At 43.0% G+C, this 22,322-nt stretch overlaps 2 protein-coding genes across 2 annotated transcripts; both read right to left on the bottom strand.

Moving 5' to 3' along the window:
• Window positions 1-8,205: 8,205 nt before the first annotated feature.
• Window positions 8,206-8,721, bottom strand: LOC122620432. Its single transcript, XM_043797879.1, has 2 exons — window positions 8,588-8,721; window positions 8,206-8,529 (listed from the first exon to the last, which is right to left on the bottom strand). Exon 2 carries the CDS (start codon window positions 8,503-8,505, stop codon window positions 8,317-8,319), a length of 189 nt encoding a protein of 62 aa, XP_043653814.1. The 5' UTR covers window positions 8,506-8,529; window positions 8,588-8,721; the 3' UTR covers window positions 8,206-8,316.
• A 64-nt stretch (window positions 8,722-8,785) lies between these two features.
• On the bottom strand, window positions 8,786-9,229 carry LOC122620433. The gene is made up of 2 exons (XM_043797880.1): window positions 9,203-9,229; window positions 8,786-9,029 (listed from the first exon to the last, which is right to left on the bottom strand). The coding sequence occupies exon 2, from the start codon at window positions 9,015-9,017 to the stop codon at window positions 8,832-8,834; it is 186 nt and encodes a 61-aa protein (XP_043653815.1). The 5' UTR covers window positions 9,018-9,029; window positions 9,203-9,229; the 3' UTR covers window positions 8,786-8,831.
• Window positions 9,230-22,322: the final 13,093 nt, after the last annotated feature.

Raw genomic sequence — 22,322 nt, 5'->3', positions numbered from 1 at the left:
GTTAGGTACTCATTAACATACAAATATAGAATACTTTTAGTCACTTCTACTGTGCACTTTAATGCACGACAGCCACGATCGCAACTGCAAAATGCTGCTCATTGCCAGCGGCACGCGTTTGTTAGAGACTACCACAGTCGCCAAAGATCAAAGGCAAACAGCCGACCGGCATCGAACCCGATTTGAGTTGGTCTTTAACGAGATTTCCACTTGCCAACCGCCAAGCGCCAACCGCGAACCGCCAACTGCTGTTGGCCATAAACGAGTGTGCGGGTCTGGGAAGTGGAAGTGGGAGTGGGAGTGGGCCCAGGCGGCCTTTGCCAACCTGGCGGCGGCATAATTAGAAAAATCCAAGCCAAGCCAAGCCAAGTCAGGCCAGGCCAAAACCTAACTAAGCCGACGGGGCTGTGGCGCCAAAGTTTAATTCACAACTCCGGACGGACCGGGCACAAATCACTCAGCTGTCAAACGCTTGTTTTGATTAATTTGGTGTTAATAACGCAGACCGCACAAATCCTGTACCGTTCGTTCGGCAATTAATGTGGCCGGGTGTATTTTCATCGCTTCAGTGCTGCTGGCCCGGCCAAAAGCGAATCCAAACTTGGTCATGGAGCGTGAAAATCGAACGCTTTGACTGCTTGGACTGAGGATGCGACTTGTGTTAATTGAAAGTTTCGGCCTGGCCATATAAAGTGAGGAAGCCAAAAGTCTCCCTCGTCCGACTTCGATTTCGATTTGGTTGTCTGCTGATAGCCAAAATGTTGCCAACTCACCCGGCCATAAATGGTGGCACACGCGTCGACTTGGGCAGATGGCAGGACGAATGGCAAGAATACCTGGTTGCCGGTGCTGTTGGCCAGCTAACAAGCCAAGTATCCACAAAAGCGGGACAGTTTCGCCGTTGGTTTCGCTTTCCATGTGCGCCACATCATCAGGCCAAAAGTAAGAGGTGTTTAAAATGCTAATTTGGCTATGCCACCAACAGAATCACGTACAGTTGTCTCCATTTCTCACATGACTTAATGACGCCACTTTTGGTCTGGCCAAAGTTCAAGCTGGCTAGTTAAATTGGTAAGGCCTCACTGCTCAGGACATCAGTTTGTAACCTAGTGGTCTTCATAGAAGAATGGATTGATATTAAACAAAGCACTGGTCCATCTACTTGATATAAGTACATTGTTTTTGAGTAATTTCCCCATTTTACCGATTAAGTATTCTGTTCCTTTCGCTTACTTAACCATCTGACCAGCGCTTTCACTGCCATCGTGATTATAAGGCAGGAGATCGACTTTAAAGTGACCCACTGGCTGCGTCGTATGCAAATGACTCGGTTTGCTCCTCGGCCCCCACATCCCTTCCCTTCCCAGCCATTCCCTTCCCTTTCCTTCCAGCTGGAGGCTGTTGGCCATCAACGCGCTTGTTCAGCTGTCACCATATGCAGCTTCCTGGCCAGGACAGGCCGAAACGCTACTGACGTCGCCGCCCCCGGGCACTGAATCGAAATTTGCTATGCCAAAATGTCAAAATGTCAATTCGAAAACGTTTAGCAGAGGGAAAAAAAGTGAATAAAGAGGGAAACGCAGCGGCGCTGCCAAATGTTGGCTAAGTAAACTTTTTGGCTATTGAATGGACGGTCAGTCTGCCAGCTTTTATAAATATATATATGTACAAACGATATATGTATATATATGATATACGACATATACAAAGGCGTGTCGCTGGCAGTGGCTCAAGAGCTGGTCAGGTGTAGGCTCGTTTGTCTGTCACTCGCTACATTTGCTTACTGTGCTTACCTTTCCTTTATGCAAATGCGAGTGACTTTCCGTATTGCATAAAGTTAAAGCTAGACTTTTAGCTGGATGTCTCTTTTTTTGCTCAGACTTCAGGAGTCTCATTTCTTGGCGGGTTCTGTCAATGCCGCACAAGATGCCTCACAACTTGTGTCGTCTGCCTGACAATCGTACGACATTTCTGACAAATACTGCCGACACAAAACTCTTTTTATTTCGGCTGACGGACAGGCTCTCAGCCTCAGACATGCATAGGCAAAGCATGTTGACAGGCCAACAGGCCAAAACTAAAAATAATACTTAAAAAAAGTAAATCTTTTTGTTGCAAAATTTTATGCAATTTTTCAGAGGTATTGTATGTGCTTGGTAGTAGTCGAGAGAAACGAAAATAAATTATACACCCAAGCTATTTCGACAAATTCAATGAGAAAAATCTGCAATTTAAATAATGTTAACTGGCATTTTGAAATGAAGCCTATACAGAAAACCGAAAACCATCTTGGACAGTTGTTGCATCATTCAGTTGGTCTCTAGGTAACCGCAAAGTTTGTGGGTGTGTCCGAGCATGGCTTTTCATTCAACAATTTGATTTAATGATAGTATACAGGAAAAGTCCCAGTAGTAAATTGAACATTTTTAAAATGGTATGGCTTTACTCTGAATATTCCCTTTTCATTTAATGATACCTTACATCTGATATGATGATTATGATGATGCCCGAGGAACTACTCAATAAAACACAAATAACCGCCGGCAAATTCATAAAAATTTATCAAAATTAAAACATAAATAAAATACAAGGGAACACGTACGCAAATGCTGGCAGATACCTACCTACCTGTATGTATGTATATATGTATGTACGAGTATCTTTTAGTATGTTTATATATAGGGGCACAGCAAATGAATTCAATTTCGGATGAAAAATGGCGGCAGTGATGAAGATGGCGACGTCGCTGGCATCGCAAAATGCGTGCTTTCGTGAAAAGTGGGTGGAAAAATAAGAAATTGGATAGGGAATGATGGCGGTGGAAGTGGAAGTGGAAAGGTGCGGGGGAAGGAACAAACTTTATTAACATTTTTCGCATGCTGCACGTGCAGCGTTTGTGGCAGGAACGTCGTGAGGCGACGCGCCGCGTATTTCGCGCTCTTTAATGAAGTTTCATAAATTGTGAAAATCGAACGTTAATCAAATAAGGAGCGGAGAGCCATGTACACAAGGTGGCGCCTTAAATGGCCGACAAACTACAGACTACAGACGTGGCCAAAGGAATCTGTCAATAAATCAATTAGTGAAATATAAATCAAGCGACAGACGGAAAGCAGAAAACACAAAAGGCCGCTGGAGGGCGCTGTGGTGATGTTACCATCTTCTGTAAAATGATAGTTGTGGTCTTAATTAATTGCAACAAATTTAATGCCTGACATGCTGGCCGGGGGGAAACAACCGAAATAGAAAATATAACATTAAAAGTGGCCCAGAGCCACAATTAGCCAAATGACAAAGCCGACACGATTGCTCTGGCTCATAACTCATGACATTTTGCGGTTGCTGCCCGTCGGTGTGGTTTTTCAATTGCCAGTTGATGGCTACAATTACAATTACCCAGTTCCCTTCCCAGTTCATCCTTCTTTTAATGCTAGCAATATAGTCGCTTCCTTGCAAACTTCCGCTATTACGCTGCGTTTGTGGGCGGACTACATGGCGTATGCGCAATGCCCATCAAAGTTCATAAGACCACGATAAAAAGGAATTATTCTACCTTTTCAGGACACAACACTAAGAAAATCAAATTGTTAGATAGTAGAGAATACAGATTGAGTATTATATAAACATCTTAATACTAAACATTACCAAGTACTTTTATATTAAATTATTTTAAGACATAAAATGATTATTTATAAAATGAAATATTTGTACTGAATCGCTTTCGACCAGTGTTCATGTTTCCTGAGTCTGACTACTTCTCAAATTGTTTTAAAGACTCCCATCGAGTGCAGACCAAAACCAAACCTTCTGGTCCGTGGCAAACAATTTTGACATTTGACTAATGCGGGACATTAGTTCTGCCAAAAATTTCTTAATTTAGCGTTAACGCTGCTCTGGAAAATTTCCTGGAAGGTGAAATGAAAGGTGGGTGAAACCAGTTGCCTGGGACCGGCATGCCAAAATTTATTTTGGCCACAAGCCCGTGCTCCGAAGTTTCCCGGAGCTTTATCTGCTAAAAATTTGTCACAGCAAATAAAAAGTTTTGCCGTTCGCCGTGCCACTTGTTTTTTTAGTTTTACGCTTTTCTTATTTGTTTTTTAATCCGCCGAGCAAGAAATAAAGATAAAAACTTAAGCTAAAATAAGTTTCCATAAAAGTGTGCGAAAAAAAGGGGGGAACACGAACCGAGAGCCAAAAGCCAGCGATGAAGAAATTTGAAGTGCAGCAAGCTGCAGCAATAATAAAATAACAGAAATGCAATTAAAAGCCAGCTGCTGGTGATTTTCCGGATTAGGGTCCAACTTGACCAGGGGAAAAGGCTACTTTGTCTCGCTGGATACGATGATAACCTTGAAAAAGGGTTGGAGGGCAGAACTACAGAATTATGTAATTGCCCGGACATTGTCTGCAAATGGAATGTACTGCTTGCAGCTTTAGAGGTTTGAAGCTAATAAAAATATTGACCCAAAGATAAGTACAATAATAACTGGTAACTCGACCCCCTCAGGTGATTGACAATGAAAATCTGGGTGTGAAGGAATAATACTATTCAAGCGGAACTCTAAGAAATTGGTTTAATTGGATAGATAGCATTTATGTTGAATTCTATTAAGTATAGATTAATCTATAAACTGGCGGCCCTTTGGATGAACAAAGAGGAACTTTAAATTAAAGTGGAATAGTTTTGGGCTGGCGATTAAGCTGCTGTCATTGGCCAAGTTGATGACAGCCAACTGCGATATTTTCCGCCAACTAAGTTCAGGTGGAAAGCGCTGGGAAGTGCAGCGCTTCAATATTCATCTGGCGAGTATTTGCGTCGCATAGTTGGCAAATTTTACCGCTGCGCTTATTCGTCTGGCTGTTCTTGTTGGCTAACAAAACTTTGGCCCACAAAACCGCACACTCGCACATATGCACTCACACAAGCAGCACAACTGTGTGCCCGAATTTACGCCCACAAAAACACACAGAGCCACATGCATTGACATCGCTTTTGCATTCATGGAGCATATGTTCCAACTCCCGATTTAGTTTTCGTTTTACGGTTTGAAGTTTCACATTAAAAGCATTTCAGGCAGATAAATAGAGCATAAGGGGAAGTGGGACAAAGGCAGCACAGAGTGAGGGTGAGATGGGAGATAATTCCCAGTCTCTCCCCCTTCCCCGAAATTTGGTGTCCCCTTTTGTCACTGATAAAGTTTTTGTTTTTGCCCTGCTGCTGGAATTATAATATAATTTCAACTATGAGTACTACTCATGCAAATAACTCAAATTAAAGTTTTTATGCCTATGGGGCTCACACACACAAGGACAGACCGGAAACCGCCATCTTGTTTTTAGTTTTTGGATAAAAGTTGCGAGCACGCACAAGACTAGCAGACAAACAAGACCGAAAGGGTTACGAAAATACTTGGTTACACCCGAGTACAACACTGTGCTACAAAATACTTGCATTACGCCTTGAAAATTTGAAGTTTTGAATAGCGATTCAAACTAATAGACAGAATTAGGCACATATTAGTCATGATTCAACAACTCTGTCAACGTAATCCCTCTCAGAAATCGTGTCCAATTTAATTAGTAACAAAAGTAATTTTCTAATTTACAACAAATATGACGTTTGCCACACAGATTATTTTACACGCGAATTAAGCCGTGTAAACAGCGAATTAGCAAAAATGTTGATAAGCAAACGTATTTAATAACTGATTAAAAGTAATAGCAAACAGGCAAATTGAATGGAATTTCACAGCGATTTAGGTAATTTTGCGGATTATTAAATTTGAAAAGTGAAACGCATTGTAAGCGATGCATTTCAATGCTACCAACTCATTAGCATAGTGTTGCAGTAATTACGGAAGTCTGCGTCGCATTCATTTTCAATTCATGCGCCGAACAATTACGACGGGTTGACGTCATAAAAAGCCTGTAAAAGTGCATTTAAACTATCTGAAAAGTAGCCTCCGTTCTCGAGGCGCCGTTGGTGTGCCTCGTCAGCACTTCTTTTCGGCCAACAGCAGTAGCGGCAGCAGCATCAATAACGGCGAAGTTTTAGCCAGAAACCAAGGAATGCCGACCACAACAGCAACACACCAGAGAGCAAGGACCAGTCCAAAAATTATGGCCACACTTTCGTTTTTACCAATGGGCGGTGGCAGGAGGGTGGACAATGCCCCAACGAGATAAGAAAAGTATCGCAAGGAAGTGCACAGCGAGAAAAACCTGGGCCTATTTCATATTGTCAACTTGTATCAAATCTTTCCAAGTTTCTTATGTACATCCAGGCATACTTAGACACATTTATGTCATATCGGTTGAAGTTAGACTTCAAACTTGGCACAGCTGCACCCCATTTCCCGCCGTGTACTCCAGCAGGAGCATTCTTGAAATGCAGCCAGGCCGCAACTATGTGGCCGCCCATAAAGTTGAGCCGTCACCAGAGGCAAGTCCCTCTTGCTGGGCTGCAAAAGTTTTTTAGGGCCAGCTTGTGTTTATAAGATGGCCAAGTAGCGGCGTTCGGCTATCAGTTGGCCAGAACTTTGCTGCTTACGTTCATCATATTTGCGCGGCAGTTGGACGACGCAACTTTTCAGGCAGCCGCCCCAAACAGCAGAGATACCGGATACCAGATATAGCATACAAGTATATAGCGAATGGAAGAGCTTGCGACCACTGCAACAAACTGCAGCGCTTGCTGTCAGTTGCAAGTGCTCCGGGGCAGTGCGCTTGAGGCAGGCACTTGAGACTTCTTTTGAAAATTGTCCAACAAGAAAACCTTAAAACGCTGCCGCCCAATCGAGACCAACCCAGACCAACGCAGAGCAACCTGCAACCCAAACTCCTGGCCATCGGCCCAAAGGACATGGCAACAACTGACTGATAAATGTCGCTGCCAAGGCTGCAAATACGACTGAGGACATTTCCTTATTTCCTGCCGTTGTCCGCTGTCCGGCTGGCCGACTTTTGCTACAGGAAACTTTTAGACCAAAAAGGAAACCCAGAGCAGCGGAAGGCATTCTGGGGAGAGCCCTTTTTTATGCAAGTCATAGAAATTTACAAGCCCCAGTGACAAGGACGTTTAGTTTATGGACGCGCAGCGGCTTCAGTGCTGACAACTTGGCTGTTAAGATCTTAGTAACAGTTTTTATATGTTTTAAAATTATCTAACTTTATTTCCTTAAAACACTTCAGACCTTTTAGATTGCTTACTCACACGGTCTTACCTGAACATAGTTTCTATTTCAAAGTGTAAAAATAGGAAAATATGTAATCCCATTTATATAAATGGTAACCAAATAAGTTTCGAATTTTCCAACTTAATTCAGATTTTATAAATACGATTCTCGACGCTAGGCTGAGTTTCCAGCGCATTTTCGCACAAACAAAAATGCCCGAGGCCGCAGAGGCGACATCACTGGTGGGGCGTGGGACATTTTGCTGTTGGAAACTTTGTTACATTGGCATATGCAATTGGGTTTGCTGCACATCCTGTCGACAGCTTGGACTTGCCAAAGTTTTTGCCACTGTTAAATGTTTTCTACGTTTTTATGTCTTCGCCAGCGCTTTTGGGCGTTTTTAAGGCAGCGTCCGTGGGGTGAGCAAAGTTTTTAATGAATTTTATAGCAGGCGGTGTTGGGCGATTGTGAGACGATTCAATCCGAAGGCGACTCTTACGAAACACTGAGGCCCCCGATAAGGGGGAGGCCAAAGGTGCGGACAGGCAGCGGGCCAATCAAGCTAATCACAAACGGGCTGAGATAGACAGACATGTATATATGTACAATATATATGTACATATAGTACTAGGAACCGACCGATGCACAGACAGACAAACAGACGGACCGCGTTGACTTTGATGCGCTGTCGCTGGCGTTTTGGCCTGGGCATTAAATGCAGCACATTAAAGCCGCAGGAGCCAACGCCGCTGACGGCTGACAGGCGTTGAGTCAATTACATGGTAATAAACTAATGGACAACGTGCCCGCCTGGCGACGCCGTCACTCGGCATCATCATCACCATGCGGCCTCATCAGTTGTGGACCTCACTCATGCCCGTTTAGCCTCAACACTTGTTGAACTTCCCATGGCCGGCGCAAAGAGCCAACTATAATTGGCCCAAAGTGGGTTCGATTCGAAACTGGCGCTCGCTTAAAGGCGAAAGTTGAAAACCTGAGATGTTAACGGGCCAAAGGTATATCCGCGATCTTTTTGTTTAATACATTATATTATTTTTTGAAAACTCTACACTTTTGTTTCCACTTAACTGAGAGATATAAAGTTCACATTGTTGTTTTGGTATTTCATGCGACGAGATCTTTACGAGTGGACACACTTGTTAATGTTCAGGCTGTAGGAGGAGCCGGGGGGACAGGAGCCGTGAACAGGACGCTCGATGGTGCACCGCTTGTTCTCGGCAGTGTATCCTGCAGGACATCCGCTGCTGGCGAAGGCTCCTGCCATCAGTGACAGGACCAACACCAAGAGCCAAGTGCATTTCAACAGCATGTTTATGAAATCCTTTTGCGAATACTGCACTTGAAAGAAAATCCGCAGTTTGAATTGGAATACTACGCAGCCTCAGACTCACCTTGGGTAACTACAAAATGCAACTATTTTCAGAGATGCAACCGAGTTGGGTCTTATATACCAGCAGATGTGCCGAGCTAGTGATTCCATCAACTCGACCTTGGTCTAGTTCTACTGATTCGCACTTATGAAAGGCAGCCCCTTTTCGATAACACTAGGCTGATAAGCAGCAAAACAAAGCAGATTTGTTTTCAAATTGTTTTAAATGCATTCGATCACTTTTCCTGATAACGTTTTTTATTTATTTAGTTTTTGTAGACACACAGATTGACGCTTGGCTGGTATTGCGATTTTGGTGGGCACTCTCCATGGATGGTACGCTTTACGGCACAATCGTTACCCTCCTTCTTGAATGGGGCGGGGCAGTTCTTGGCCGAAACGGTCATGGCGATGAGGGCCAAGACGAAGATGGTGAGCCACGAGAAGTTCATGTTGGTTGCAGGCTGCAAGTCAATGCAATTAAATCAATCAAAGAGTTAAATCTTCTTATTCTTTTCATCACTAAACCAATCGAAATTATTTAAAGAAGTAGAGTACAGTTGCAACCATGTCTTCTCTTCAAAAATGTTGAGCTAGCTTTAGAAATCCGAGTGAGCTCTTTGTACCAATTACTTACTTTCTGTCTTCACTTTGTAGATGAGCAAACTAAAATTGTCGGCAGGCGGCCGCTGCTTTTATACCCACGGCATCATACAATTCGGGCCTCTATCGCATACATGACGCACCTTTGACCCAATTAGTGACATTTAAGCTGGCGCCGATAAGGAGCCGCGAAGGCTTGACACATGTGGCCCGCTGAATGCCTATCTTCATCAGCAAGAGCAAAATCAAAAGGAAGCGGGCAACAATTCAGGAGAAAGCCGACGCGGAACAAAGGGCATTCGCGTGGGGTCGACTGCAGTTGGCTGGGCTCAGAAGTAGGCGTGAAAAACCGGCGATGGCGAGATGACCATGTCGAATGGCAACAGAAATATTCCGCATGAAGCAACTGACGTTAAATTGTCGAGTGAACGAACAGGTGGAGTGGGTCAGGTGAAGCCAGGCGAGGAGCCAAAGCCAGTGGCACTTTCGGCATTGTCCAGGCCCAACAATGGATCCCAGGATTGGGAATGGGACTCGGATTGGGATTGGTAATGGGAATGGGAATGGGAATGGGAATGGGAATGGGAATGGGAATGGGAATGGGAATGGGGGGCGCCTGCCTGTCAGTTGCAGGAGCACAATGGGCAGCACGGCAGCTCTCCAGCGCTTTTGTGCGTTCAGCATATGTCATTCATATACAATTACGTTCGCAATTTTCGATAGTTGGTTGCAAGATGCGAAATGTGGGTGCAAAAAGTGCAGTGAAAGAAGAGCGATTTATGAGTTGGCGACATTGAATATCTTTAAAGACCGCAACCATATGCAGAACCACTTTCCATATACAATCCATATTCAACTAAAACGATGAGAGTTATAAACTAACATATACTAATAACTTTATCTCAAGCGAGCATCATAGATTTCATTTTTCCACGATTCTAGCAAACAGTTTTGCTTAATGAATATACATATGCGCCAGCATGGAATATAAACAAGCAATTATAATCTAATATGTGACACTTGCGAGTTAAATTAAATACTTATCAGCTGCCAAATTTGATTTACTTGTGTTTTAAATAGAACATGGGGCTTTCCAAGTACTATTTTAGTGCGTAAAAAGTTGAAGTCTGTACCAGATGATACCTGAATAATGATCAGTATTTTGGTATTTGTTTGTTCCAGCACTAATCAGCCAATTTGATTAGCACTTGAAACAATTAGGCACAGAATCTGGGCTTACCCCGATTGCAAAGAGCTCTTGGGGCGTAAATCAAATGCAAACGAGCCATAAAGTTTCAGTGTCAGGCGAGGCAAGAGCTAAATAATTGCACTACTCGTATGCGTTATAGTTTGCATGTGATGGACGACAAACTGTTTTCGAAGGAGGCACTTCGGGCGAAAAGAATCGAAGAAGTTGAAGCGTGTGTAGTGCCTCATAATTCACTCAACACTAGGATATAGGTTCGATGTATGTACGAGTATATGGTTGCGTGTCGATGGCGACTTCTTCACTTGGCCAAGTTGTTGGGGTTTCGGGATTTGGGTTTTCTGTTTTCTGTTTTTGGTTTTCGGACTTTAGCTGCTCGATTTTGGCCAGTTGGTCATGCCGTTGGCTTTGAATTATTGATGGGCGTATTAAGAAGATTAATGTGATGAGCTATGGGGCACGGAGAGTTTTGTCGTTGGCTGTTTGCTGTTGTCGTTGGTCATGTTAATGTCTTCATTGTCGGCTTGCAGCCTTACCTTTACCACCACTTTAGCCACCCACCGTATCGTATTGGGAATTGATGTGTGTGCCGTGTGTGTGCGGTGTGTGTGCCTTGTGTGTGAGTGGGCGAATCACTTCGATTGAGCAGCCAGCAAAAGAGCAATAACGTTCATCACTCCAACTTCCCCGGGATATTTCCTCGGTTGGGGCCCGAGGTCGATTGGTCATTTTGTTATACCTCTCAATTCGGTGAGCTGCTTTTTTGGTTGCACTGCGCGTCTATAAGCCATTTTTCTTCCTACCTCACATAAGTTTTAAGCTGTGTGTAATTTATTTTTATAGCCATGTTGCCGACGTAAAGATTGCAAATATGTAGTTGACCAAACCTCAGATTCGGATTCGGCTGTGCGCTAAAGGAATCACTTTATAAGGGTGTCGAGATTTCTCCCATTTAGGTGTATACACAATATGCACTAAAATGTTCAATCACACACAGTGAAACCTTAGCCATCGAAATGGGTTTTATAAAAGTGCTTATAAAAGTGCAACACACTAAAACAGTAAAAAACAGCTAATAACATTTTGCATTGAAAGAAAGTTGAAAGAGCGTAATATTCATATAATTCCCCTTGAATTTGAAACAGTCTCAAATCTCAAATCTTGGCAATCATATTTGCAGACCGCTTTTGATGGCCATGCCAAATTTCGCTGCATTTCTCATTCATTTTGGTTTTTAGCCCTTAACCCGCTGCTTATGCCGGCGGCTTTTTTCGCCCAGCTGGGCGGCTGGTGGCAGCCTCAGACATTGACTTTGGCGAAATTGTGGCACGCCAAGCACATTTTGAAGCTCATCAGTAATACAGTTACACAACGGCCCGCTGGAGGGAGGGGAGGGGGTTGAGCGGCGAGGCGAGGCGGTAAGTGAAGGACTCCGCTGGGGCAGAGAGTCAAAGCCAAAACCGAAACCAATGTTGATTTTATTGCTTGCCGCAATGTTTTTAACTTTTGCAGGAGCAACGCCACCACCGCCGCACTCCGCCACTGTTATTACACAATGAGAAATAATGGTTGAAGAAATTAATAAAAATTGTAATGGTTAATAAGAGCTTAAAAAGAAACCTATGTTGTGATTTGATTGAAAAGGATAAGGCATTCAATAAATTTGCTGTGCTTGTTTCCGTTTTTAGGATATATATTTGATCAAATAATCATGGTTAGTTCACAAACCCCCAAATTATTACCTCCAATAAAGGTTTCCCTTTCGAAATTCTCACAGGGTACTATGCTTACCTCTCCTTTGTGTTTCTCCCCGTGTTTTTTCGAGCAGTTCCCCTGGGTGCAGGCAACTGTCGCGTTGCATGTTGCTGCTATTACTGCGGCACAGCTCCGCACAGCATTTAACCACTCGGGCAACAAGGCAACTAGGCGGCCAGGCCAAAACAGCCAACAGCCAACAGGCAGCAGGCAGCAGGCAGAAGGCAGCAGCAGCAGGCAGCAGCCAAACTGCCACACAACCGGGCCAAAAGCTGAGCCATGCGATGGCAAAACGTGCTGAGTTTTCGTAATTAGTGCACAAGAGTGCAGCCCAGCCCGTTGGCCACGTGCAGGGATTTCCGGGGACAGGGAGGGGGCGTTACTCGGGGTATCGGAGGACCCAAAACACTCTTCAGCCGACGGAGCACGTTTATGTGGTACTGCTGGCGATGGCGGTGCTGGTGGAGCTGCCTTTTCGGCCTTTTTGGGCTTTCGGCCTTTTCGAGTTTTAGAGTGTGACATGGAATATGGCAGTGCCTGCGTCATCTATCGCCTTCTTGTGGCGCAGGAGGAGTGTTGCTCCTGCAGTTGGCTTAAGTAAGTTGTTAGTCGCTGGTCGCCGCGCTGCCTTTGCGCGTTTGACACACAAGTTGTCGCCTTTAAGCCACTGCCTCCGAATATTGAATTCCCAATGAGATTTTCCTCTTTCCTGCAGACTGAAGAATAAACGGATAAAGGACTAAAGCGTCGAAAGTTGAGCAAGAAATTGGCTGTTAAAAATTAACAGCAAAATTGTTTATGCAAGAAATGTATACTCTTGAACTTCATATAATTAACAAAAGTAAAAGGTTTTCTAATAAACTTATGAAAATGTTCACAGCAATTAAGAATACAAAGCAATATAGTGCTACATTGAAGTTTTTGGTTTGCAGACTATGCTGTCTTTGCTAATGGTTATTTGGAAGCAATCAATAGATACAAATAGAATCAGTGGCATAGTTTTATAACTTTTTAGCAGCGCTCTTTATGTCTGCCAGGATTTTTTGTGGACCAACGCTAACGACATTGGCAGGCAGCAAACAGTTTTCAGCTGCCATGGCCTTAATTTAACTGATTATGGCAGCAACCAGGCAAACTTTTGGCCATTAAAAAAGATTCGTTTTAATGAGTTTGGCAGACAAGGCAACAAGGCGCCCAACCCACAGCCTCCCACTGCCTCCCATGGCCCCAAACAACCCATTGGCACCCACTCCATCTCCATGGCCATTCCCTTTATCGGGTAGAAAAACTGTCGCTGTTTATCTTTCGCCGGCTGGCAGTCAAAATGCAGCCAAGGTCTGCCCCAAACTGGACCTCAGCTACATGCGCGGATATATGCAAAGTAAACATTTATAACACTCGAAAAAAGGAATTCGAAATACAGAATTCAATATGCTAAATTCAGGGCTTACCAAACACTTATGACTTTCTTGTATAAGTGCAAGTATATAACTTATATTATTGAATACTATCTATGAAAGGCTTAAGATCGTAGTAGCTACACTTTAAAATACACCAATTTATTTAAAATGTGCTTTGTAAGTTTGAAGTGCGTATCCCATTTTCTGTGTGCATGTAAAATCTGCATTTTAGTGCAATTAACATTTGCGATGGGAACGGCTCGGATCGCAGCAATATTGAGCATTGTCCCCTCCATAAATCAGCATAAATTGAGTGCGCAAATAAAGTAATTGTCCTTTTTGCCATTTACGGCTGGTTAATTTCTGGGCCAACACCCGGAGACAAGTAAGACTTTTACCTGCCAGAACTCGAACTCGAGGCGGAGCAATTTAAGTGGTCGCCGAAGTTGAGGGCGCTATAAAATCACTTGTTCTGCTAATTGAAAGCCTGGCACAATTAAAGTCGTCGCCTGGATGCGATTGGGGGAAAAGGAAAAAACTTTCTCGTCCACTGCACTTTTTGCTGGCCGAGATTGACAGCTGTCATGGCGATAACCGCAGTGGGACTTGTTTTTGGTCTACCTTGCGTTTTTTTTTTATTTTGTTTGGTTTTGCTCCCGCAATTGGTTGGGTTTTTTCCTGCATAAAATGCAGATGCAACTGGCGCACAGCTCATTTTCTCACTGGCAAAACTCTAGCGGCTCGCTGCTTGTGTAATTTCAATATTTCACAATAAATCGCAACGCCGCCAACGCGCTGGACTTTCTCCATCTCCGTTTCCATCTTCAACTGCAACTGCAACTGCAACTGCATCTCGATCCCAAAGTTGGCCACGCATAACGGTTTGACAATTTGCAATGCGCCTGTCACTCCAGTTCAGCTCCTCGGGATTTTTTGGGATCGCAGTCTCGGGTTGGTCGCATGAAAAATGCATAAGTGACAAAAAATAAATGAAAAAGAATCGGAAACCAACAATGGAAATCAAAATGCGGCAGAAAAAGATACTGCTGACCGATTTCACCTTATATGGACTTGTTTACTCCTCATGTTTATTAGTCCAAGTCCACTGCACTGCACTGCAGTCTCAGTTCAGTTCAGTTTCAGTTCAGTTTCAGTTCGAACGCCTACTGACCGAGTGAATGCCTTTTCGGCACCTCCTCCTTCCATTCAACCCACCCATCGTCTGAAGCTGGGGAAAAAAACACAATGCAGCAGGTTATTGGTCATCGTTCGAGGTTTCTTCAAGTGAAATTAAGTCATTTTTCAATGCGTTGTATAAGAGAGCGTGTGGCAAATACTGCAAAAGTTGTGCATAACTAAAGTTAGAGGATAACCATTTGAACTGGGTGAATGTTAGTAGGAAGTAGTAAAATAGTAAGTTCTTGGAGCAATTAGTTTGGAGTTATTAAGGTTTTAAAGTACCACCTCACCCTTAAAGCTTATCTAAACCAACTTAAATGTTAAACTCAGATTTCCCCCATAAGCCACGTTTAATCGACGTGAAATCTATCATCAATTTCGAGTTCTCCTTCAACAATTTCTCACAATGTTCACCTCAACTGCTGGCTGGCTGGACGTTTCAAAGGGAAACCGAGCAGCCAATTTCCACACCACATTGTGAACCCAACTTGACCCCCGTTTTATAGGGCCACTTTGGGCCATTCGTGGTTTTCTTGGCCACTTTCTCAGATAGTTGGACAAAGGCGCTGTCCACAGGCATTTGTAAGATGGAACTGTTGTCATGCCAGAGACTTGCAGGGCGGTTGGCTCTTATCGGGGGGCAGTTTAATGCCAGTTTAATGACATAATCGGAAAGTACGGCTATTTAAGTGAGTGCCTACCTGGCGGCCATTCAATTGACATAGATTTATGTGCGCCATATAATCAATAACTACCAACAATCATGTGAAAACGCGAATTTACCACGTCGGAGCAATTAATTGAAATGAAAAAGGCCTACGGGCCTTAATTGTTGGGTGGAGAAGTTGGGGAAAAATTAGCCTGGAAAGGGGGAGCCCCATTTTATGTCTGTGTTAGACATTTTCTTTGACTCCGCCTTGGCTTCTGCTCGGCTTGGCTCGACTTGCTCCCTCTTATGCCGAGTTAATTAATGCGTGCAATTTAATAAAAGCATAAACGATATATTTAGCCGCCATCTCCGGCAGGCTCACACAACCGACCAAACAGGCAATAAAATTAATCAAATAATTACGCCGAGCCTCCGGGCTAGAAGGCCCAGAAACATTTGACTTATCAGCCTTCCATAATCGAGACATTAAAACTGGTCAAGGAAATCAGAACACGAAAACCACTGGATAAAATATATATGTACAAATATATATATTTTTTCCTTTTCGTGCTGTTTTCACTTGAGCGCAGCGAGGCATTTATCATTTTTAATCGAATGCGGAAACAATGGAGCGCGTCTAAGTGGAGCATTTGATGTGGGCGATGGTGGGCGCCTGTTTTCTTGGCACAAAAACCCCTCGAAGGCGAAGCGAAAAGGCCAACGAACAGCGGCAACAGAAGCAGCAGTAAGTGCTCAAAACAAATCTATAATAATTTCTTTTAATTGAAGCTCTTTCACTGCAGGCGCTCATTGCCAGATTGATCGAGTCGATGGCTTAATGAGCTTATTGCCGAAAGTAGAGTTGCTTAGGCCACTGACAAGGGATGTGGGTACGGTGGCAGTTATTTCAAAGTAAGTAAGCTGCGAATAAGAAACTTAATGTAGGAAACTTGGGAGCAGTCTTAAGTAAAACTCAAGATCGAGTCTTAAGAACATTTCCAATTCGGCGCGAAGTGCAATGTTGCACTCACTAATAGCCGACCAGTATTTGCAGCATTTTTCCAACTTATCGAAGGCTCGCTTTCCGTTCCTTTCCCCCAACTTTTTTTCCCAACAACAGGGTCCAAATGGAAGGCGAAACCTAATGTAGCAGAAAATTACTTTATATGCACATGGCAGAGCCGCCGATAGATGGCGCTACGAGCGCTCATTGGTGACCCCACCAGGCCTCGCCTATCAGCAGGCAATAATCGAGCCGAACGGCAAATTTAATTTGCTTTAAATTGTTGTTAAATGCGAGCAATTGAAATTTATGCCAGCAAAACACAGCACAACGCCACTCAGGAAAAAACCAAACAAAACAAAACAAAACAAAAACCGTGATAATCTGCAGCGACAAAGCCTTGCCACAGCCTCCCGGCCACCATCATCGCCATCATCGCCATCGTCATCATCATCAATTTAGCCAGAAATCGGTGACGCCGCCGGTTGCACACTGTGTGGAATACACATAATATAAATTTAAAAAAATTACCCAAATTCAAATACACCCGTATTATCTATTTATCAGAATCGAAAAATATTGGGAGTTTTGGAATTTTGTATTACTTACATTTCAGCAGCTTTGATTCTCCATTTTTCCAGATGCAATTAAAACCCAAATAAGTAATATTTTGTAGCAACCACCCTTGCCTCTTCTCGTTGAAACTCCCGCCAAGCTCACAGCTTTTGGCCCAGTGTACTTGGCCTGGGCCAGCAGTTTCATTTACGGTTTTGCCATCGACGATTTGGCGCCGTCTGGGGGCGCATGCGCGAATGTCCTTGTGCGCTATTTGCAGTATTTTTTTGTTATTTCTTGTTCGCTCTTTGCGAGTCGAACATAATAATTTGATAGTGAAAAGTGAAGTAAAACAAATGCGACAAAGCAAATGGCGCAAATTGCCGACTGTCTGCCGAGAGCTGTCGCACTGTCTGTCCGTGTGTCTAACTTAATACGGCATGAAATGTCAATTGGGCTGGCAACCTGCGGGCCCAAATCGCCATACATATACCCATATAGCCATATATCCATATAGCCATGTAGCCTGCTATAGCATATAGCACTCTAATCAAATTCAAAACAAATTTGTGCGAACAGAACTCTTTAGCGGGTTTTGTTGTGCGGGTAACATGCGAAAATTGCCAACAAGGCTGCGCCATTTGGAACTGGTTTAAAGTTATTGTCCATCTTTTGATTTTCTTGGGCTGTCGCCGAGATGTTTCTGTTGCTGTTTCAGTTGTGTGTTTGGTGTTGCTGTCGTACATCGACAATGTCGTTGGTTTTGCTGTCTCTGGTTGGTGGCACTTGGCTGTTGTTGTTGTGGTTGCTGTTGTTGCTGTTGTTGCCGTTGTCTTTCGTTACTGACTCTTATTGGCTTTTTGGCTCGGTGATTAGTAGGTCAGAGTTTTTCATTTCCAATTGGATATGTTGCACAAGCGACTCGCAGGCTCACAATATCTGGCCAACACGAAACAAGTGTACGAGTGTGTGCCGCCGCTTTTGGCCATATTAGGAAGGGTACAGCAGCCCGAACAGCCAACCAGCCAACCGGCCAACCAGACAGCCAGCAAACAAACCAACATTCAACTACAGCGGACATAGCAACTATGACTAGACTGAGCGGACAAGGCAATAAGAACTGCACTCCAAAATCAACGGCTTTGATTCATTCGCTGCACTCGGCGGTGGGAAAGTGTTGTGCCCGTCGAACTCATCACTTTTATGCAATAGAAATGTTTGCCCAAGGTGCAAAGAAGTCTTGCGGAGAAATGCCCGGAAACTATCAGGATAGAAATCAAATGGATATTCTAAATAAAATTCAAATAAATGCTTCGTTTTATCAACTTTTCGTATGTTTTGTCTTTGGCTAAATTCAATTTATATCTACATGAGTGAAGTTGAATTTTTCGTTTCAATAATATTATTACAAGCGAGTATGAGGCACTTCTGGTAACAAACACAAAAAAAAAAGCCGAACTTTAATTGCCTTAGGCCACCTTTTTGGATCGGTCAGCAAAAGCAAGAAAACATGTACATACATATACATACATATACTCGTATATTTCTGCCCCCTCGAAATGAGTAAAAATATTTTATTTATCTTACGAGTGGGCCAACGCCTGGGACCGAGTCTCACCTCGCCAATGGCAATGCCAACGAGAAAGCATGAAAAACAAATATAAATTTTTATATTTATTTTCGTTGTGCTTTTGTGGGGGTGGCGCCAAGCCAGAGACCCGAACTCGAAACCAGGCTCCAGCCCAAAAACTCTGCTGGCCTCCAAAAGCACAAAAATTCGCACGAGTATTTAACACCAAGAGTCAAACGACACCAACAACAATGACATTAACAAGCTGGAGGAAAAAAAACAGAAAAAAAAACGAAAAAAAACTAAATAACAATAAAAGCAGATAATAATAACAGTCCGACTGGCAATCAATTTGAAATTGAAACGGCCTTTTATTGCAGTAGGTGGTTGGTATTTTCCTATACCCGATATTATGGTCGTGCGTAGGATTGGAGTCCCCGAGACTTACACCAAAATCATTGTGACTGTGCAAGCCTGACTCTTTTTGGCCACCACCAATTGAGGCTTATTATTCGCAATTATAGACGGCAACCCAAGGCGACGCTGCTCTTTTGCGGCTAAAAATAAACTCTGTCGTAGATTTGAGAGTTTATTTATATACATATATGTGTTTTGATTGAATCTTAATGTGCGTAACTGCCAACTGCCAACAGCCAACTGCATGCAAACATCAAAGACTGGGCAATTAATCACCACGAGTTCCCAATAGAAGGATGCTGATTTTATGCTTAGCAATTTAAGGCGTATCGCCGGCCATCGATCAAGCGAATTTTATGTTTCCCAAACAAAACCTTGGATTAGTTTTGCCCGCTTTTTGCCATGCTTTGGATAATGAAAATTGTTTTTGACACTTTTAAAGCCTCTGAAAACGGTTTCTGAGCCAATAAAGGGAATACTCCTTCTATGACCAAAAGTCATTTAAATCACAATTCCTCATAAAAGTCACAAAATCATGAGTAGACAAACTTCCACGTCAAGTCATAAACTCAAAATCTTTGTCCAGGCTGACTAATACTTTACTATATAATAGTTGACTTTAGTATAAAATTGATTGAACTGCCCAAGCGAATATGTTTAGAACATTTAATTAACAAATAAATGCATTTAATTGGCATATTCAGTTCATAGTAATCGAGTAGTGAACATGCGGTAATGTATCGATATTAATATTGCAATTTACAGATTTGGTTTCACCTATGAACGGACCAATAAAGCTGAATGCTTCGATATGATTAGAATTTAATTTATTAAAAAATGTAATTCGAGTTTTAATTACATTAAAAGCATCATACATTCGTGCATATATATTACAATTCACTGATTCCCTTCACAGTTTCCAACTGGAGCATTAAATTTCCCCACATGCACTCAAAAGTAAAACAGACTGCAGTTCGACACGATTCGTATGAAATATGCAGATGATGACATACGGCCTCAATGTTGGACCGCTAAATATATCAAAATTTATAGTCTGCGCCGAGAGGTAGCCCCAATAATAAAAAAGGGAAATAAAGAAAATAATCAACTCACCTGCCACCCTCGAGCACACTCGTTACCTCTTTATTTGAGCCCACTTATTTATAAAAACAGACACGCACCCACATACTCGTACATCACTTGGATGGATATACTCGCACTCGTACTCGCACTACATGTGTGCAGTCGTGTACATAATGTCGAGCAGAAACCAATCGCTGATGTGAAGCGTCTCCAATGCGTTGGCGTTTTGTCAACATTTATGGGTGTTGGGGGATTTTGGGGATATATCATACAGGGGATACATGGGAACCTGAGGCAGACGCTGCTGCACAAAATCACTTTGATGCGCATCAGCATTGACATGTTGTTGAAATTATTACCCCGACTGCCACTTGCCACTTGCCAGTTGCCAGTTGGCATCCACACTCAGTTCGAGTGGCCTTTTATAATTGGCACTCGGACAGGAGTTGGCGCTTGTGGGTGGCGGTTTTGTGGGCTGCCCAGATGCGACACCATGTCGAAATCCACGTCCACCGAGCACGGGGTTAAAATCAATATTTATACGCCCCTGCGACCTCTGGCCCAACTAATTCCAGCTTCTCCGTCCAATCATGATGAGTTAATGCCGCCAACAGTCAGCCATTAGACGGGCCAGTGGACACTTCAATCCCACAAAGCCCCTTTTCACCCATTTACACAGCGTGTCTCGCTGTCATTTCGAATGCCCGATGCTGCTGCACTGGAAGAAATTCATGATCTCTTCCTTGTATAAAAGATATGAACGAAGGAAGATAATTAGTTGCTTACCTTAAGATGAATTATTATACATAAGTATATATATATAATATATTTTATTAATAATGTTTCATTTTTTTTTTAAATTCCCGATAATAATAGGTACTTTCGCTCAGTGTGCATGTTTCTGTCGATGGAGATTTGCATTGGTTATTAGCTCAGCTGCTCATCGGGACCTTCGAACCGCGTGTGTGTGCGTTGTCTGCGGTTTCGATTTTGTTGACAATTTGTAGCGTAATTAATTGAACCGAAATTAATAAAAACAACAACAAACCGCCAATCGGATAGACAGACAGACAGACGATGACGACAGAGCCGCGCTTTTGTTGCATGTTGTTGTTTGTCACTCGGTGTGTTGCTCCAGTCGCTGTGGCCATTGTTGCGCCGTGTTTGTGGCTGTTCGCCGAGGAAGGGGATTACAATTGGCAGCGACGAGTGATACATAATGGTAAATGACTTAAATGCTTGAATGACGGGGGCCAAATCACGTTCCTCACAGCAGCAGCACTACGTACATACATACTGTGGCTATAACCATCGCTCACGATTAGCCACGATCTTTTGGGGGCTGCCATTTTGGCATATGGGTTCAAATGGCCTGTGGCTTTTCAGCAGTTTCACTTTTCGCCCTCTTGTGTGATTTGTTAAGCTTTGTCAATGCCCGAGCATATCCATTATTCTTCACACACGATTAGTTTTCGATGCTCGGATGCTAGTTAGCCGTAGTGGCGAACGCTTTTCATGGCTAATAAGCGTTGATTGATATGAACAGGCTGCACTATTGTACCGAAAGTGATCCATGTTTATGCCAATGGCCATTTAAATCAAAGTTGGATTAGCATATCGCTGATCTCCAGCTGAAGTTTTACAATTTTCCCATACAATATTCAGAGTGAGCAAAGAAACAGACAATGCACTCAATTAAATAACATGGAAATATTTCAGAGGGTTTCAATGTCATTTTTTACTTCTCTTTAAATGGTAATAAAACTACTGAAAAATAGTTAGACGCATCATTAAAGATTTTAGCCAATAAATAATACATGTTGTGCATGCATAAGTTAATTATTAAATTTCATTCATACATTGCTCAACCAATTAAATCGAAATACCTGCAGCATTTACAAAAAAAGCACTTAAACAGTTAATTTCATTTATTTATGTAAATGGCAGTGCAATAATTGCCTATTGTCACCCCCTGAATTTTACCAAAGTTACTCTACTATGCCATTCATAAATCTGCCAACTGCTGCATATGCCCCGCACCCACGCGACCCTCACTTATGCAAATCAGAAGTATTCAGAGCTCACAGAAATTAATTATCACTAAAAATGAGACGAATAGACGAAAAGTCGTACAACGTAACCGTAGCCGAGCTGAGGAACAACAACTTAATCGCCTGGCATTTCCGCTCGTCCAATTCCACTCGAAATAGCCAGCTTCCACTTCCCAAAAGCCAAGAAAACAAAAACAAAAAATAAAGGCAGAACGCAAAGATAACCTGTGCAGGTGGTTATGACCGTGAGGGAGCGTGGGCTGGCCAAGTCGAGTGTATTTCCGC

Source organism: Drosophila teissieri, chromosome 3R (assembly GCF_016746235.2).
Source record: "Drosophila teissieri strain GT53w chromosome 3R, Prin_Dtei_1.1, whole genome shotgun sequence".
Taxonomy (NCBI): domain Eukaryota; kingdom Metazoa; phylum Arthropoda; class Insecta; order Diptera; family Drosophilidae; genus Drosophila; species Drosophila teissieri.
The sequence above is the reverse complement of the archived record's forward strand: the minus strand, read 5'-3'. Positions and strand labels throughout refer to the sequence as shown.